General features: G+C 32.8%; 1 protein-coding gene across 5 annotated transcripts in view; it reads right to left on the bottom strand.

Annotated features, from left to right (window-relative positions):
- Window positions 1–21,401, bottom strand: part of LOC143245291 (uncharacterized) — a 46,654-nt gene that overhangs the window by 12,461 nt on the left and 12,792 nt on the right. Inside the window, exons 1-5 of one of the 5 annotated variants that reach the window (XM_076491466.1) lie at window positions 18,474–18,821; window positions 12,400–12,707; window positions 7,967–8,242; window positions 4,473–4,561; window positions 366–468 (exon numbers count right to left, since the gene is read on the bottom strand). In XM_076491466.1, the coding sequence (XP_076347581.1) occupies window positions 366–468; window positions 4,473–4,561; window positions 7,967–8,242; window positions 12,400–12,678 (747 nt within the window). In that variant the 5' untranslated portion in view covers window positions 12,679–12,707; window positions 18,474–18,821. Of the gene's footprint in view, window positions 1–365; window positions 469–4,472; window positions 4,562–7,966; window positions 8,243–12,399; window positions 12,708–18,063; window positions 18,229–18,250; window positions 18,318–18,473; window positions 18,822–21,401 lie in introns of those variants that run through there. The other 4 variants (XM_076491469.1, XM_076491468.1, XM_076491467.1 and 1 more) reach the window with 4 other exon arrangements.

The raw sequence follows: 21,401 nt of genomic DNA, 5'->3' as shown, positions 1-21,401 counted from the left end.
ATCACATATTAAAACCCCAATAGACACAACTTTGGTATTAATTTCTGTATGTATAGGAAAGAAAACATTGATAAACCTTAAAAATATGTAATTTTTTTAAACATACATTTAATCAAACGACTCACACTTACTATTGGTAAAACAAACAAAAAATAACCGATTTTATGTAATTAGGTTTCCATACAAGCATTAAGTATACCAAGCTTTTAAAAAAACAATCAGCTTTACATAAATACAAAAGAAACTTTATTGTTGTAATAACTAGATTTTTGAATAACAATGATATGTTTAATAACAAAAACCAGCTGCTAAAGGTCTTAACACATTATAAAATATTACAGATAAATAAAAGAAAGGTGACGCACTCTATGTTCCTTGCTGGTTTTCCTGTGCTGAAGAAAACTACCACGGTACTCCCGTTCGCAGACAGTACAATAAAAGGTGTTTCTGTCCTGACCCTTCCTTCTTCTATATTGTGGTAGAAATATATAAACATTAAACAGATACATAAACACTTTAACTGTCTCGGCAACTTATAATTATTTCAGGTCTCTAATTAAAACATGTTAAAAATACAGTGTGGCAGAAATAACAAATTAGGAATCTGAAAGAGAGAAGTAAAAGAAACCTCACTACAATATTTACAATATACTCTCTGGAGAGAGAGAACAATCAGGGCTTTAGATTATTTGTTTTTTAATTTTGCACAAAGCTAGCTGTCCCTAATTTAGCAGTGTAAGACTAGAGGGAAGGCAGATAGTCATCACCATCCACCGCCAACTCTTGGGCTACTCTTTTACCAACGAAAAGTGGGATTGACCGTCACATTATAACGCCCCCACGGCTGAAAGGACGAGCATGTTTGGCGCAACGGGGATGTGAACCCACGACCTTCAGATTACGAATCGCAACGCCTTAACACGCTTGGCCATGCTGGGCCCTTAGGGCTTTAGACTAGTTTTTGTCAGCCACTGACAAATGTTTGACAGTTACTCTGCAGGTTTCTTGCAAAATTGACACAAGCGAGCTGAAGCATCAAAATGAAATACGACTCCTACTCATTTGGTGGATACAACTAGTCAGCTATTTTGACTTTACAGGAATTCATTTTTTTTTAGTACACTCTCATTTTATTTATGTTTGTGACAGCCACATTCCCTAATACTAAATAAAAGGATGATAGGAGATTAAATGTCTCTTGAACAATTTTTACTTCCCATTTTAACTTACTGGAAGATGAGCAAGAATGCTGCACAAAAAACTAGGAAAACCAATATTAACAGACCAAATTTATTCATTAAATATTCTATTGTTGCCAACACTGTTGTTAATTTTCATTTATAAATGGTCTGACTAGTCAATCACCTAGCAAAGAAATTACAGAGAACCTTGAAAGTCACTGGCATGGTCTTAGAACCCTTCGTCAGTTTGCCAGACAGCCTCTGCTAATTATGAGCCCCGATATCACAACTTTATACTTCTAAGAAAGTAACAATATCATTAAATTTTAACATCTCTCATCAATTTTTTTTTTGCAACAAGTACGTTTTCATTTACTCGTGAACAAATTTTACAGAAGTCCAACTAAACGTTTCACCAAATAGAAAGTACATAGAATGCTATGACCTGACTTTTCCTTGCATATAAATATTTAAATTTATTAGGTTTCTTGCATTCATTTTCCCATGATTACAAAATACAGATCACTGCACTGATTACAATTAATAAGAAAGTAATCTTCATTGATATATCCACATATTCCTACTCTATAACTTAAATAAACGGACTATTTCCCAGTTATGGATAATGTTATGAACGCTCTGCAATTCTGGTAAAATAATTCATTACCAGTAAGTTATGAATTAACAGTCTTGGGAGGATGATAAACCTCAGTCACCGGAATTTTTTCACATTACAATTCAAGTTAAATAGACAAATATGTGAAGAAACAAATGTCTAGAATCAAAAGGACATTTTAAAAAATAGCAGCTTAACCCTTACACTCTGAGTATACTTTACTGGGCATGACAGAGTTTTAGTGTCTTACATTCAAAATAAAATTAAGCTACTTTTTGTTTGCTTTTTTAACTTCATGCAAAGCTACTTGAGGGCTATCTGTGCTAGCCATCCCTAATTTAGCAGTGTAAGACTAGAGGGAAGGCAGCTAGTCATCACCACCCACTGCCAACTCTTAGGTTACTCTTACCAACGAATAGTGGGATTGACCATCACATTATAACGTCTCCCACTGCTGAAAGAGCAAGCATGTTTGGCGAGACAGGGAATCGAACCCGTGACCCTCAGGTTACGAGTCAAACACCTTAACCCACTGGCTGTGCCAGGCCTACTTTTTGTTACTGTCATACAAATTAGTAAAGCATATAATCTTAGCTACTAATCCGTATCTTAATAATGTACAAGTTTTAAGTTCTTAATTGAACAAAGCAATATTAAATAGAAGTTTTCCTGGTGTGAAATTTTCTTTAGGTACCTTCTCTACCACCTCTCTAAAACATACAATATTAAACACAAAATAACTCATTATAAAATAGTCATTACTCAAACAAACCATAATTTTCATAGCCTTCAACTTTGCCTGGTTACAAAGATATGAAATAAAAAAATCATATCCATCCTGCCACACACTCTCATTCAGAATCTGTTAATAGTTCTGTCTTACATTTACTTATACATTACCTATAACCAACAGAAAGTCAAGGTTTTTATCTATTAAACATGAATAATACTGTTCTGAACAGAAGATGAAGTATGTTCACGGTACAACTTTTGTCTCCACTGGAACACTGACAACTAACTGAATAATCTGTAACAGTTCATGTTACATGGTTAGAAATCTAGAGAAAACAGAGTTAGAGGAAATTTTTGCACATTGTTCGTATATGTTTTAATTTTAAAAGATTTAGTGCATTACTACCATTACCATAAAAGTGTCCTTGATAGTCAATAGCAAGACAAAAGAATGGATGAGTATGTAATTTCATTGTTTTTCATGTTTATTATTATTATAGAACTAAAATAGGTACCTTTTTAGGTGTGTCAATATTACATAAAATAATCTAATATAATGCTTCACAAAGTCTCACGCACGTGCAGCTTGTGCGTAATATAATTTGACAGCATAGCAGGAGCCGCACATTTCTCCAGTAATTCACAACTAATAATGACAGTGGTTCAAAGAGTAATAGAACACTAACATTTAATTATAAATAGATGTATACTGTTACAAGGTTAAAGCTACTTAGGATGAATGTAGTGCCATGTTATTTGAAGTCATTCTAGGAAGAAAAAAAGGGTTAATTTAGATTTGTTTTTTATTGGTTCTGATGTTGTTTCAATTGACCAATCCCAACATGGCAGAAAAAACTATTTTATCTGTTATTTATTTTAAAATATTTACATTAATGAAATTCATAATTTTTGAGATAAGAATGTTTTTTAATCTTAATATAAATGGACAAATCTTTTAGTTTATTAAAAATATTGCACACCCAAAAAATTTTTTTTAACATGAAAGACTTGTAACGTTAAGTGAAATACTGCTAAATTTTATGAAGATGTACACAATATATTGAAAGTTAAGTCTATGAAAACTTTAAATTAGCACAAAGCCTGTGTGTAAAAGAGTTAATCAGAGTCGATATCCACGGGTGGTTGCAAAAGTAAGGGAAAACAAATCTTCACCTTTGACCTAACAGTTGGTTTATATGATTTATGCTAGATCTAACAAATGCTTGCGAGTTACAAACACTTAACTGCTATAAATTGCCAGGCATGAAAACATGCCAATGCATTAGCACTTCATACACTGTAGTCAAGAATGCCTTTTTTTTTTGTGTGAATTATTTCTAAAAATAATATACACACACACAAAGTGCAATGTGTAACCACACAGGAAAAACAGGAAAGGTATTTTCCTAGATGTAAACAGTAGGTTTCTTGGCAAGTAGCTGCATATTCATAACACATCTTAACCAAAAGTCAATGTTCAGTTGACAAAATCAATATTTTAGTATCAAGACTTAGTTCAATGACCAGCAATGCTATATAAAAAAAACCATCACAAGTTTACATTTGACAAGAAATGGTCAAGCTCAAAAGCTGACAATACTTAACTATTCTATACTATAACTTGACAACATTTATACTATTAACCGAACTACAAAGTTGTCACATAATACAGAACAAGTAATATTTGTTTATCCCACATTATTCTTTCGTTTTCTGACGTATAAACAATGATGCACATAAACACGTAGACAATTAACAAAAAGTTAATTTCACTTAAACCTTATTACAAAAAATAAAACCACTTGGAGGAGACATAGTAATTTACCTTTTATCTCAAAAGTGAGATAACCTAGAAGAACAAGTTGGCTTATAAAAGAAAAATAATAAAAAAAAAATAGTAGAACCGAGTCTACCAAAGTGCTAAAAGCACCAATTCAAGGTACCTCATTTCGTTGGCCACTTTAACCTCGCCCTTTGCCTGCTGGTCCGTGCTTATATTTTGGTTCTGGCCATTCACTTGATTTCGGAATCTCTGAAAAGAGAAAGTGGCTAATGCAGAGTCAAGAACACAAAAGTGTGTTGTGATTGAACAGGTTGATCAGCAAATACTCACACTGATCAGAGTTATTTTTTTCGATAATGCCAGTTTGCAATATCACTCAAACAGCATAATGACAAGAATAGGGAAACTTTGAGAGTAATACAATACAAGACTGTCTTACCTTTTCAAAAACCTCCCTTGTGTAACGAACTCTGCCTTATTATAATTTTTATTTAAAAAAAAGGCAAAGGGGTCTAAATTAGACCATACTAAATAAGTAGTGGACATAACACAGTTATGTTCTACTGCACTACAATAAAGTGGAAAACAATTGCCACTACCTTTCACTACATCCAACAAATAGCACCTGCTATATAATACAGTTTTAAGTATCTTATTTACAACACCATCACAAAATTATCACTTCAATTTAGAAATAATTTTAGACATTTCCACTGCTGGTGAAATACCTATATCACATACACAGATTAAAGACTGTTAAGGGAGGTCATTTGAAATAAAAAAGATACTTCCCATATGAAGGTGAAATTTCAGGTAGATAATCTCTAAAGAAGAGATACAACTTGAAATAAATCACCATCATGGGTATGTTCATTAAATGGGTAATAATCACTGCACAATGGCATCTACAGCATTAGGTAACATCAGCCATTAATTTCAATGAAACAATATTAACTTTATGTAGGTTCTCTCCATGACAATGTGAAAGTTGAGACACACTGCCTCCATACCAATGTTTATTTTGAGACAAAAATTCCTCACAAACAGATACAACTAAAATAAATCATCACCATTACTTTGGTTGCAGCTTCAAGAGGAAACTTCATGAATTATTCAACCTTTCTCCATAAGGACCGTTCCAAGTTGGAGGCTATGAACAAGTACAGTAACACTATTTAAATGATTTGTTCATATCTGAAAGAAACATTGAAGATAAACCAGTAATTTCACCCAAATCTGAGAATTTAGGATTTTCACTCCAACACTGATGTACACATACATAAAAAACTTGTATCACCTCTTCTCCTATTATTTTCCTTTTTATGGCTGTCATGTCTCACACCAACATGATCTTCCCAACCTGTGAATCAGATATGCAATCATGTCAATGTTCTGTTTCAAACTTCTCTGTAAGTGATGTTTAGAAATACCACTATTCCTTGAGCTCAAGATGCAACTTGTGACATCTATTAAGAACTTAAGAATTCTGTATAAAGAAAATTACACTGAATAAAGAAAAAACAAAATTAGTCATAAAACAAACAGCATAATACAATATCTCAATTAAAATAAACACAATCAATTTGTTAATCTATCGAGAGACTTGTAATTATTTTTCTACATAAGTAACCCAAAATGGAGACCCATGGTAAGTCAATAAAATTTCCAAGTCCATATATTAAAGCCATTTCACTATAATACTAATCTCAAACTACTTGATAAATTGCTGTGAAGAGCATCATAAGTTCTCCAACATTAAAAGTTTCTAAACTACATATATAAATACAAAATATATTATTGATAGTATTATTAATAACCCTAAGTGACAACAACAGATCACAACACTACTTAAACATATCCTAGAAGTTAAAATATCTGTTATTTACCCCCACCTAACCCTAACATTTCCAACTAAAACCTTAGTAGTAGTTACAAAATCATTGTCAACACTCCACATTATTACTTGTTTACAAGTTTCAAATCAGTATATACAACTTTATATTTAAAATGTACAGCATGTTTTATAACACTACCCTCAGCTCATAAATTAGTAAAACAAGTTTTATTTCCCACTGGTTAATTAAACATCCTTCGTTGACGGTAAAAATGTCAGTTAAATGAATAAAAGAACAAAAACATGCTCTAACATTCTTTACAAGAATGCACTAGAAGTTACTTTTCTTAATTTTTGGTCATGTCATATAACAAAGCAAATAAACAGATATGAACACTATATTTAAAAACAGCTGGTATGGGTAGAGAAGGCACTAATAGAGGAGCGAACAACGTTTCAACCTCCTTCGGTCATCGTGAACCTGATGATAACTGAAGGTTGAAACGTTGTTCGCTCCTCTATTAGTGCCTTCTCTACCCATACCATACATTTTTAAATATACAATTTTCTCTACAAGTGGGTTTTCTCATCATCACAGATATGAACACTGTACACATTCTTATAAGAGTATTAGCATGTTATAATAAGCAACAATATCACTAAACAGGAACAGTAGAATACTGCAACTCCACATAACCTACAATTCCTGTCATACCAAGTTATGATACACACTGAATGTGTCTTGAAGGGTAACAGTATACAATAACATTTCAGACATTACTAAAGTACACAGCAAAATTCCTCACAAAAACAGAATTCAAAATAATGCCATAAAATTATTCACTAAAATCATTTTGCAGACTGCTTAAAGTTTCTTACAAAGTTACTTAAAGTATAGATGTACTACCTGACCTTAATTTTGTAATGATAGTCTACAGGGAAGATATATATAGTCAAAATCACCCACTGTCAACTCTTTACTAATAAATATCACATTATTACATCATTATTTTGCATATGGCTCCTTATACTGTATGTACAATTTATGCCTTATGTGTACTTATTTTGAATTACATGAATGTTTATGAAATTCAACTTCAGAGTACCAACATATTTAATCATTGTATTAATCAGAGGAATTCAGTTACATTTCCAATTGAATATTTTCATTAACTGATAAATACCAGTCAGTTAAAAAGCTAGTTGACCAGCACACATGGAAGTCAATCTATCACAAAATCAATTCTTTTTGAAATTCATGGTCTAGCACATGAATGGAGGGAACCAGCTGTAGGCTCCCCCTACGTTACTGTCAAATACTTAAAACATGCCAAAGCATAATGTTATAGAGGTACTGATCATAGTTGTTTAGGATTAATGTGTCATTATTTAAAAAACTTTAAAATTACACATTTCTACAGAAGAATCTTATGAATACATTTTTGGAAAGTTAAAAAAAAGGAAACACTGGTCATAAATTTAATAAAACTTCCAAAATATTTTTTTTCATGGGCAATTCTTTATCCATTTAACACAAGTATGTTTACATGTTTATTGAGTAAAGAGTGAACAGGAGTTAAACAATGACCATTCAACTTTGTATGACAACCAAACAAATCAGTTAACACTGACTGTGAAGGAGTTTTTTTCCCTAGTAGAAAAACTGAAAACTCAAGTGAATGTCCTACTCAATAAATGTAATTTGTGTTTTTAGTAACCAATACAAGTCATTTATTATAATATATAACTTATGCAGTACACTTCATAAACTAGTTTTATTAAATACATTTAAGGTTATTACTTTAAACAAAATACTATACCTGCTCAGCATCATCACTAGTAGGACTAGCTGGATTGTAGACTTCTTGTCCTTCTTTATCATCACCTTCATTTTTGATCTCTTGTCGATTTTTTTGTCCTTGGCCTGCACCAAGGTTTTGTTGCTTGGGACGAGAACCTCCACCAGGACTTTGCTGCATTGGCCGTTTTCTTTGTCCTCCTCGAGATCCTTGCTGCTGTACTGGTCTTCGTCGTTGGCCCCCACCAGGACTTTGCTGCTGTGATGATCGTCTTCTCATCTGGTTTCTTCCAGAGTCCTATTACATGTTAGAGACTATTCCCTTTAATATGGGACTGGATTTATAATTCCTAACAACTAACAAAAGAAATTCATATTTCTAACATTTATTACTGGTGTTAAGCGCCTAGGATGAAAACTGTTCATACAAAATAAGTGGACAAACAAAAAGGAATGGATGTGTGGTAATTTTTCAAACCGATGTGAACTATTTCCAAAAAGTCATCTTTCTTGTGCAAACCCAACTCCACTCATTGACACAATAAAACTCCCATGATAAAAAATGTTCCACTGAGAGTTAGAACTTCCTTTGTTTCCACATCTTCCTGTCCAAAGATGTGGAACTGATATCACCCGACACAGAGGACATATTTTTTACCATTTTACTGTGCACCTCAGGCAAGCATTTTTCACATTACTTATTCTGTTGCTGACAAAACATAATTGTTTTTTGAGCTTCAACAAACCCATCAACTACCATTTGTTAAACCTGCATTGCACATGTATGAATCATCAATGAAAATTAACACAGAAGCATAAGTTTTGGTAATGTTTTTCATGAGTTAAGACTCATGTCCACTTGTACATAACCGTGTAAAATGTTTTTAAATAGTAAATCAATCACAGGAGTTTTTGAAATATACAAGTTTTTAAGCACTTTTACAGAAGTGTGTTAGTTTTACAGGACTCCCCATGAATCCTGAGAGCCATATGAACCCTACAAGATTTGTTTTAATTTCAAAGGAAGGGGTAATATTGTTCTAAACATATTTTTAGACCTGAACACATCTTAGTTTATAGGCCTCATGTGGATATTGAAACAGTGCTTGTGATTTTTTGTTATTTCGAAATGCAAACACAAAACCCTCAAAAAAGTTTATTTTATATTCTTTACATTTAAAACTTAACAAGGCTTAGCAAATTAGTGCAAGTAGTAAGACAGTACAAATTTAACAAATAGAAAAGGTTGTTTTCTATATACATATTTTTTAAACACAAGATCTTACCTGTAAATAGTAATTACCATATTGGCCTGATTATAATGTGATGTTTGTGATTAATAATTACGCTATAAAATTCGTACTCTTTATAATGGCTACCGACTACAAACAGGCACCTACCTCCCCTTACTCAAACCTATCTCATTCCTCAATGTTCGTATAACACCCATTTATGAGCAATTACACCTAATCCAGACATTCAATTATCGTATTGATTCTGTGGACCTAGAAAAGGCTGTTATGACCCTCACTGTTTTTCTTTCCCATGGTTTTTGAAAACAGGGGTGGGGTAACCTTATATTCAAAACTGTCCTATAACTGGCCCAACACACTATATGCACACAAATACAGAACAAACCACAATATAATTTTGGAAAGGCAGTTTTATACTACTAGATACAGTAACATAAGTACATGTGCCATAGTAGTGTAATGTGACCAAAAAGGTCAATAAAATCATGTACAATTTTATAAAAATATTTCATCTAGTTACATTAACATCTGTGGTTTATTGTTATAATCTGTAGTTATTCTAACATGAAATAATGTGTGATTTTCTAACCAATGAGTTTTTCATTACCTAGTCAATCTGTCTCAAAACTTATTTTCTAAAAAATGGGTTCTTCATTGCCAAGTAATAATATCTTAGTTGTTTAACTAAAGCTTGACATTAACATTTTCCTAAACCAAACACATATTTCTCGTACATACTTCTGAGCACTGTCCAGATGTGTCTGAAGAGCACCCACGGAGTGTGCCCTTTCTTTTAATAGAAAGGGCACTTGTGGAAGACTGTCCCACATTTGAGCCAAGTATACCTTGTGCTCATATGAAGTCAAAAGGTGTGGTGATGCAATTAGAAAAGCAAAACAATGACAATTCTAAGTCCCTAAGAAAAGAAATGTGATTTTGACAAATTGGATCATAAACAGGAGGCCAACTCCAGATCAGTGGCGCTGAGAGAAACATGACTGATCTGTGGTAAAAGGAGGGTCCTCAACAATTTACCTCAGGTGTAGGAACCAGAAGAGAAAAGTCTCAATTTCATGTACCTAAACCATCATGTGCACAAATCTGGCAAAACATGCAGCAAGAAATCCTGAAATGTACATCCATACAACATAAAAATGTTAGAAACCCAATGAGGAGGTTTGATTCCAGTCCAAAACCATATCAGAATAAGGAGGGAACATCCAGTCTGCAGGAGAATGAAATTATCATTCCATTCACACATAAAAGACTTATGTTGGCTACTCTGGCTCCCACCAAACCAGCTGCCCAGAAACCAACATACAGATGGCCAAAGGAGTGAACTGCAAAATAGACAGAAAAATTCAGTCCAGGTCAGCAGCATCTGGAATAAATCATCAGATCCACAGCAGGAAGACAGTCACACATACATCAGCAGAACACCACTACTCTTGACTGAATAGAATTGTGCTGCTCAAGAGGATTCATCCACGATCCACCACTCCAGTAGCTGGAAGATGGTAAGGAGAAAGGACTACTGCAATACAATGGAACAAAAAAAAAAAAAAAGAATAAATGTGTTGGAGAGTCCAGAGGAATGCACTTCCAGAAGTGCAATGGATAACCATGAAATCTTATTTTAAAAAGCATGTCATTCTCAAGTCAACCAATCAAAAGAATGTTAGAGATGTGCAAAAGTATTTCTTCTTTACTCTTGTTAGTTCACAAGTATAGTCTGGCATGAACATATTTATGATGCACTAAAACAAGGAAATACCTGCAAGTGATCTTGGTAGAACATCCTATCAAAAGTGAGTGCAACAGACCTTACAAATCTCAATGAAGATTCTGGATATCAGTATACCTCGATAAATACCACTTTCTGGAGTGGGATTCATATGTAAAGTAGGCTCCTGAAAAATAAAATGAAACTGAAATATCCCACCCCTTCAGAGTTGTAGAGAAGTATGAAAATGAATACAGAAATGAAGATGGTATCCAGATGATGCAAGTAGTGCAGCAAAAGGTGTAGGGAGTGGTCCACATATGCCAGCCTGAATAATCTTCTCCAATAGATGAAAGAAATGAGCAGCTATGGACATTAGGAGACAACAGGCCTGATGAAACAACACACAAAACAGCTGCAAAAACTCAGCAGAAAGTGAAAACCATGAAAAAGTGTTGTGCATGATATAACACTGTAAAGCATGGACTAGACACAGATTATTTGGATCAGAGTGGGAGTAAATCTGGAAATAGAAGAAATAGACAAACACAGAACCACTGGTGAACTGGATACAAGGAGCCACAAGAAGGATTCAACATGTAATTGACGGGATATAGGAGGTTCTTATGTTTTTTAATCACACCTGTCAATATCAGTAGTTTGAATATCTATATTGTAAGAAATTAAAGACTTGATATTTGGACATCACAAGCATCTAATCTGAACCAATGATGCATTTAACATACCATGACTCACAAACCTTGATACTTAACATTGTTCTTAGTATCTACTTTTAAATTAAGAAATTAACAGAGGTTAAAATTTGAATTGCAATCTTCAATTTGACACCAAACTTACTGATATACATTTATATAACAGTTCATTACAATTATGAATTCAAGTCAGCAAATACAGTGGCATGGTCATTAACCTGTGATGGTAGGGTAAGCTTTACAAATTTGTTTCATTAAAACAGAAAAGTGTAACAACATGAGCACCACCTTCTTAAATTTTTTATTCCTGCTACACTGTTACAGGGAATAGCTTCATTTAATATTTATCTTAGATACATCAAACCATTAAATATGGAAATGTTACTTTAGGAACTAATTTTGTCATTAGGATAGTTTCTTGTTTATATATTTCAAACAAAACAAATAAATACCATTCTTACAATCAATCCTTTCATTACTGCCTGTTAAATTATTAAATATACTGAATCATAAAATCTGATTTTCATGTGCAAAAGCAATGTAATGTTTACTAAAGTCCACTAAATTTTGTGACTTTTCACTTAATATATTAGAAATTAGTAGTATGTAAACTGTTATGAGTACAAATGGTTACGATGTTGGTCATACAGACCCATGCAGTGTTTAACAATTTAATTATTTACAGTATAACTATAAACACGAACATTTAAATCAAACAGTAAAAAGCAACAAGAACAGACATGAAAAAAAAGCATTAAGAACTCACAAGTCTCCCTCTCCTGTTTCTTTGATTTCCCTGATCAATCATACCCATCCTATCATTCCTGCCAACAGGATCAAGTAAACCCATCATCTGGTTCATACCCATTCCTCCATTAGTCACACCAAAGCCCATACCAACACCAAATCCACCACCAGCTCCTCTCATCAATCTCTCCATGTTCATCATGCCTAACACGTTTCCAAAACCCAGTCCAAGTTGGTTTACTCCAAAATTTGGTCCTCCCTGTTGCCAAGGGCTTCCATTATACCCTCTACGAGACATTTTTGTTCCACAAAACAAAGATTAAGAACCTATAGAAAAAAAAATTCAACATTTTTCTCAGTTACAAATTGTCAACATACATTTCACACCAGGTAAACATTTTAAAGATATTATACCAAGTTGTGTCATTAAATTAAATTTTATACATTTTGTGTACACTGACAGAATTTTTTTTAAGATTAAATAATTTAATATTTATGACAAACTTGAAATAAAACTATTAGACCATTCCTTGTCATACTGCCTTATTATATTCAATTATGCATTATTTTCAATCTCTGCTTCTAATACTGCTAATTGTATTTGCATTCAAATACCAAATTCAATATAATACTATGTAATCTGCACACAATGTAAGAGTGCATGAAATATGCATTATTACAAATAAACAAAACAAATTTTGAGAATACCATTACAACTATATAAATGATGAAAGTTTTAGTTACAAAAGGTTTACTTCCCCACATGTGGTCGAACATGTTCCACAAAGTTTAAAGGAAAAAAAAATAGGCTTTCTATGACCAATGTGTCATTTTCAAGAACTTAATTTATTGATTGTAAGACAATACGAGCTTCATCAAAATTAAATGCTGTTATTTACGAGAAATCCCAGTAATAGCTATACAGAACTTTCTAGCTATAACAAAAGATCATGAAACAAATTCTTATTGACCACACATCACTAAACAATGTACTAACATTTTCTTCATATTTTGGAAACTTCTTAGAATACTAAAATTTTCAAATATTGCATCTCTCACTCTAGTACCATACTCTTGCCAGAACTGAAAACTAAGTTTTAATCTAAGCCAAATAACATTTATTAAACATTTTAACTTGCCAAAACAACACATTTTGCTGCTGAGCACATATGCTAAAGTGACAAGCTAATGAACCAAAGATTAACACTAGTACTGGTACTGAAATTATTCTTGTACTGTTGCATACTTTGACAATGTTGTTTGTTTGTACAGTTTGTTTTTGAATTTCATGCAAAGCTACACAAAGGCTATCTGCAATAGTCATCCCTAAATTAGCAGTGTATTTTAGAGGGAAGGCAGCTAGTCATCACCACCCATTGCCAACTCTTGGGCTACTCTTTTGCCAATGAATAGTGGGACTGACTGCACATTATAACTCCCTCACAGCTGAAAGTGTGAGCATGTTTGATGCAACTGGGATTCTAACCAGCAACCCTTGGATTATGAATTGAATGCCTTAACCCACCTGGCCATGCTAGGCCTTTGACGATGTTATACATCTGGTTTTCCGACACAACTACATTTCATAATTTTTGTTCTTTTATATACAAGTTTCATTATGTGATAAAAAATACCTACATGCAGAGGATATTTCATACAAATGTTCTGACAAATTATACTGTTCAAGGATATGGATTTATTTAAGAACCAGCTGCCAACCTAAATGTCCATTTCAACTATGCATTAGACTGGTTCAAATTTCTTTTATAAATTTGACATTGTACATTTGTATGGAGTTACTTGTAACAGTGAATCTATTCTGACCATAAAATGTTTGTTTATACCACAAAAGTGAATATTACTGTCATAGTGCATGGAAACACCAGTTTTTATACCATCATATCCGTTCATTATTATATACATACATTAACAGTGATTATTGCCAAAACAATTTCTTCAATTACAAAGAAAAACAAAACATTATTGCATCAAAATAATTAAATTTCTCCAATTTATTAATTTTAGATCTAAAAGAAAGTAAAAACAAGTTCACTAAATTTTAATAGCATACATCACAATAATATACATCTAGTTCTTATCTCTAACAAGAAGAAAGCTGTCCTCAAAATATCCCAACCAAGACTGACCACTGTATAAATAATGGGTGGCCTAGCAAAGTATAATACTATTTAATCTACAGTTTAACTTAGTGTAGAGTGACTTCAGCTACAATTCACCCTCATTCATGTATTGGTTAAATTATAAAATATGATATATAAACTGTATTATTACATAAATATAATCTAAAAACTAAAACAAAATGTGACAAACATCTAGAAATAAACTTACTTTAACTGACACTCTTAACAACAGACTATTTGTACTTTGTGTTGATTACTTAAGGGTAAACTGCAGGAAACAGCAGCAAGATTTAAAGATAAAATTAAGCTACCTCATCTGAAGGATATACAAACCAAAAATAACTTTCTGGAAGTTAGAAATAGCACTGACACAACTAGTAGCATTGAATGATATCAAACAGGTTCTGTTAAGTAGCAGCTTTCAGTTTTTGGAGATGACAAACTTAAGGAAGGAAGGGTAACAAAAGGGAAAGGATATAGTATATAACTTGTGAGTTATAGCTTATTTAGTACAACACAGGTATAGATTGATCTACCAAATGAATAGTGAGAAAAGAATTACATTATGCCCATAAGCAAGGATATAAGTGACAGATTCAGTGATACAGTAAAGGGTGCTAGCAGTAACAGTTTTTTTGTAGTGCAGAGAAGTTGATGTATAGATTGTTAACACTCCTATGAAAAGTGGGGCCTAATAGGCCCCAGAGCAACTTGAAAGGTTATTAATATTAGGCTAATAATTTTGTATTTAAATGAAATTGCCATTTCATTTAATGAAATGAAATCAAATGCAATGGAAATTTCATTTAAATACAAATTTATTAGCCTAATATTAATAACCTTTCAAGTTGCTCTGGGGCCTATTAGGCCCCACTTTTCGTAGGAGTGTTAAGTACAAAGTATTAATAAAAAGGCCATAATATGCTGTCTGTCAAGAATTAACTGTAGGAGTGAAGTATGTCATTAGGGCTGAATATAAGGATCTAGGTTGGTATATAAAGAAATGTAGACCATGGTTGGATCTGTGAGATCAAGTTTTTCTTTTTCTTTTTTTTTTTTTTGGAGGGGAGCTTTTTTGAATGCATGGTTTATATTTATAGAGTAAGGGCTATTAATTCAACTATAGTGGACAAGCCATTATTGTACTACTAGAAATATTAGAAACAAAATTTACAACTGGCCAGAAAAATAATTTTCAATTACAGCTTATGAAGTAACTTATTGAAACTCATGACATGTGATCTAAGTACTAAATAAAAATCAAGATTTCATGTCACCATAAATTTACATTTTACTTTTTAATATTAATATTATATGTGCATCATCACTAGGGGGCCTGGTATCAGTCTCGTACAAACATAACCAACGTGATTAGCTAGAAGTTAGTGTTTTAAGCCTTAAATGTTAGCCATCATCAAATAATACTGCTATCTACATTCCTACTGTTTAAGGGCTAACAACCAAAAATTCATAACTAAACTAATAAAATAACAAATGAACAGAAAACAAAAATAAAATTTGCTATCTCACATACTAATAGATTATTTAATAGTGACAGAGTATTAAAACAAGGAGTGGCTTGTATATAAAATGCTGGTTACAGGCTATTCAAGTTCAGAATATAAAGTTAAATCTACATTAGTTGTTCTAAGGAGTGAAAGCTTTAGATGGAATTTGTCACAGACCACAAAATGAAACTGATGGAATTAATGAGAAACTACAGTAACAAAGAAGCCACCTATTAATGAAGTTAATATATTTTAATTTTACACATACACTTTCAGAAACAGATTCAAACTATAAAGGAGCCAAGTTTTTATAAGCTATTCAGGATAGTTTTCTTCAACAGTTGGTTAGAGAACCTACTTCAATCAGTGCCACTTTAAATACTTTTCAAAGGAAAAAAAGATGATATCCAGCTGAGGTGTTCGAGTGTTGAAACATTTTTCTTCATATTTAATGGTTAGAATGGTACAACTGATGGACAAACAAATTTTGACACAGTAACAGAACCAAACAAAGATTTATTTTTTATAAAAAGGCAACTTTGTAACAGGATATCCCAAGATGTGATTGATAGTTAGCTTTGGAAATCTTCATAAATATTTATATGATAAAGGCTGCATTTGAGAGTTGCTTTGTCTGTTGCTACTTCAAGTTTAAAAACCTTTTAAAAGCAAGTATCATACAATAAAGAAACTTTTGATTGTGCACACAATATTGGAAAGACTATTATACAACATGCAATCCTCAAGTTCACTAAAGTTTTATCCTGTGTGCATATAGACTTGCAATAGGAATCATTATATTCTTGTTTCTCCTCCGTTCCCTGTCACAAAGGACTTTTTCTCCATCAAATATTATTAATATTCTCATATAAGTGTTTGCTAGATGGAGCCTCAGACAATGAACATTTGTCAAACTTCCCAAAGTTCACAAGTTTCAGATAAGCAATGAAATAGTCTATTTTAAACTATTAAAGGTTATTGGATCTGGGCCATATCTTTGGAATATTTATATGTACAAGTAAAATGATATGTAGCACATAATCACATTAAAGTGGCCAATGTGTGTGAAATTCTAGAAAATGTTATGCTTGCATACCAAATGAATAGCAGACAATTCCATCCTCAAGAAGCCTACATAATAAATGCTGCCATTAATGCAAGTGTTGTAACAAAATAATGAACAATACTAATCACAATACACAAGTGAAAAACTTTAGTTACTACTAATTAATTAAACCAAATAAAATATTACTGGCAAAAAAATAGCAAATTAAGCTATGATTAAAGTGTAATACCATATCCAAGTAAAGATTTAAAACACAAGTAAATACAGCAGTAATTTACACTGAAAATATTTTTAAAATGTCAGCAAAAACAGCAAATAAAATAAAAAACTCATGAATTAGAATGTCATAATTTATAGCCACAGTTTTATTTACTAAGGAATATGTTGTATGCAAACAATCAAAACAGTACAGGGGCAAAGTCAGTATTCTCTGCAATTCAATTGGTGGTTTTAAAACAATATTTTACAGTTACTATTATTACATAACCAAGTCCAAATTCAATTTTAAAGTTTGCTTTATATAAGAGATCATACTTTTTATAACATCAATAACAAATTTTGGTCAAATTTTCATCACTTGGCAGAAGTAATCAGGAACTTCACTACAGAGAGGTGTAGCAGTTCAGTGTAATTATTCATGTTTTGATAATTTTCGAATCAGAAACAAATAATTTCCCTCTCCTTAACAATAAAAATGCAGTGTAAAACTACTCGGATTTAAAATACAAACTAAGTTATTTTGTTGTTATATTTCTCCTCAAAATACAAGCCAACATAGTAAATAACGAAAAAAATAAGAGAATACATTAACACTTAAATACGTTAAAAGATACCAAAAATTGATATTTCCACATGAGGCGTAGCACGCATATTAAAAAGTTGTATGTGCCAATACTCCTAAATACTTAAAATTTTCACGTAGATCACCCAATGTAAAAAAGTGTAACTAATTGGCTTTTGTTTCTTACCGATACGATAATAAAGTAACAGAAACGTTAACCAAAATCTACAGATCTTAACATAAAAATAATAACATGGAAAATATTACGGTATGTTCGATGTTGAAAGATATAAAACTGTAAAAACTATAATTATTACTTAAGCCTAACAAATAATTCGACGCGGAAAACATTGAAAATGAAATTTTCTACGCACATCCGTACATTCCTAGCGTAGACCCTACATTAGCAAACGACAACGTTCGTTGTTAGTGTTAGCCATTTTTCAACCTCAAGGAAGTTTCAACTTACTACATATATTTATTACACTACAGAAATATTACTGTTACTTGCTTAAACGCATTACTCCAAATAATAAATTGAGAAAAACACACACCACCTTGAAAGACCAACAAAATGCAAATACGTTTCAACAATACCTTTTTCCTAAATATTTAACACAGTATTAACTCTCCTCTTCAAGCGTCAATGTAGCTAACGGATATCACGTGATTCAATGGCCCTATTTGCAAAGCATGACGGGATACAATAGATCAAAGCAAACGAACAAATCGCTTTATCTATCTTCTAGTATATTATTATTTTTTCGAACACTATCACAGTAAGTAATTTAAATAATTTGCTTTTATGTTACATCCTATATCTAGTATCATATTGTATGTGCGTAAAGAGACACAAATATTATATCAGATATATTATATTAATATAGAATCTACCACAAAGAGCGCTATCTAGATTACTCGTTGGTACAGCTGTAAGTCTATGTATTAAAATGCCAAAATCAGCGGTTTGATTCCTCTCGGTGGACTCCGTAGCATCATATAGCATGAAGTGGCTTTGTTCTTAGAAAACACACATATACCAGTAAATACATTTGCAAAAACAAACAAAGGAGTATTAACTTTAATTAACTACCATTATTATAAATAAATAAAACACTTTAACTTTGCAGTTGCATGATATGACAAACCATCTTTTCATTCATGAATATTAAAATCTTTTATGTGTTGTGTCCGATATGTTTTTATTCTGTACAGATAATATGATAATAGATATATTACATTAGAAATAAAAGAGTTTCTCTAAACATGTATTATATTCACCACTGTACCGTACACTCTATTTGTGCCTGTATACTGTACAGGTAATTTTTCATGTCAGTTGTTATTACTATATTACTCAGCAATAATTTTTCTACCATAGTTTTAAAATTTATTTTAGCTCTCTCAATGGTACAACGACAAGCCTGCAAACTTATAATGCTAAAAAATCAGGTTTCAATACCGTGAGCTTTATTGTGTGGGTTTCTACAAGGCCTGGTATAGCTAAGTGGTTAAGGCATTCGATTCGTAATCTGAGAGTCGCGCGTTCGAATCCCCATTACACTAAACATGCTTGCCTTGGGAGCATTATATTGTAACGATCAGTCCCACTGTTTGTTGGTAGTCAAAGAGTTGGCGATGGGTGGTGATGACTAGCTGCCTTCCATCTAGTCTTACACTGCTAAATTAGGGACGGCTAGCGCAGATAGCCCTTGAGTAACTTTGCGCGAAATTCAAACCAAACAAGCAATCTTTATTTTTAATTTTTTCCTTTCAAATATAATTACAACTGCGCGCATCTACCAATTTTCATCGCCCTTGTGGAGGGTGGTGCACTATAAGCATACAGGATAATACAGAATACATATTTTTTTCTGAACCTTAAAACAATTCTAAAAATCACTATTCGTTATTTCATCGTTCATTAATTAATACGTATAAATTGCACTGTGCTCATATATAGTGCCGGATTAAAGTATAGGCCACCTAGGGCCCCGCTACCCACCAAAGTAAACAAGTAATAGTTCATAAAACTGAGAGAATAGAGGCAATAGTAATTTATTACTATTATTAACATTTCCAAATGTTACCTGTACCTACGGTCTATCAACCTGTCTCTAATCGTACGTATATTACCAACATCAAATCTCAGGAAGATTGTTGTTGTTTTATTTAGTGGCATTATATTTAAAGAGGTATTAGGCCCAAGTTTTGTTTTCCACTACTAAAACTCCTCATAAACTGTGAATACAAATCTTTTCGTCCGACGCTAGTACAGCGGTAAGTCTAGAGATTTACAACACTAAAATCAGCGATTCGCTTCCACGCGATGGGTTTTAGGGTTGATCAAAGCATGCTTCTTTTCTTTCAGTGCAACATTTAAGCGCTCTAAGTAATGACAATAGAAATCTGATTGAGTGGCAGCAACTTAAAGTAGATCACACCAACAATATCCCACCGAACACTTAACAAGACTTTCCTAGGATGGAGGTCCATTTTAGGTTGTGTTTTAGCCAGTTTACCTGCACTGAGCCATTGTCTGCGGCGCTTAACGTTTTATAAAATATCCATTTTTCATTTCCTGTCACTAATCTGTCCAAAAAAGGTGAGTTACGTTCAAGAAAATGCAGAGAAGTGCAAATGTTCACTCTGCACTCTCGTGGAAAATGGGTTTCCCATGATTTGACGGAAGCCAACTTGAGGGACCCATTTTCCAAGTTTTGACACTTTTCTAAGCTGTTGCAGATGACAGTGAACTGTTGGATGGGTTGAATTAAGCTTCTGTGCTAGTTCTTCAACTGTTATAGCACAATCTTCATCAAGTGCAACCAGCAGCAAGTCATCATTAAACTCAACAGGACAACCTGAACGTGACGCATCACTTTAGCTGTAGTCACCTGATCTGAACTTCTGAAACCACCTTCGACATTTTCTTTTGTCGAGAGACTCCGCACCATAAACACCTTGAATGTTTCGTGTAGTTTCTGCTGCACTTTTCCCTTTTTTAAACTCATAAATCATTATATGCCTAATGTGCTCCTCAGACACATCCATCTTCATAAGGGTTTATTTGATCAATGATCTGAATAAGTGGTGTTGGGTTAGTTTCTTTTATTTGTCTGAACATTTGTATACACGTCCTACTACATATTTTAGTCATTAAAGCCTTCTACAAAAACAGAAATGATAATTCACTTTCTGTATTAAATTTTCGGACATTACTTAGTGATGACCTGAAAAACATAATAATATTTAAAGCACTATCTAATTCGAAATATCGTTTGTTTCTACTTGAATTTAAAATTTTAATTGGTTGGAAATCATCAATGTTTCCAATGCGACGTCAGATAAAAGCTAACACCTGACATTATTCTTTCTTCAACAAGTACACACATCTTCTCTTTAAAGAGCCCTATTGGCCCGACATGGCCAGATGGGTTAAGGCGTTCATGTCATAATTCGAGGGTCGCGGGTTCGAATCCCCGTCGCACCAAACAGGCTCGCCCTTTCAGCCGTGGGGACGTT

Source organism: Tachypleus tridentatus, chromosome 2 (assembly GCF_004210375.1).
Source record: "Tachypleus tridentatus isolate NWPU-2018 chromosome 2, ASM421037v1, whole genome shotgun sequence".
Taxonomy (NCBI): domain Eukaryota; kingdom Metazoa; phylum Arthropoda; class Merostomata; order Xiphosura; family Limulidae; genus Tachypleus; species Tachypleus tridentatus.
The sequence above is the reverse complement of the archived record's forward strand: the minus strand, read 5'-3'. Positions and strand labels throughout refer to the sequence as shown.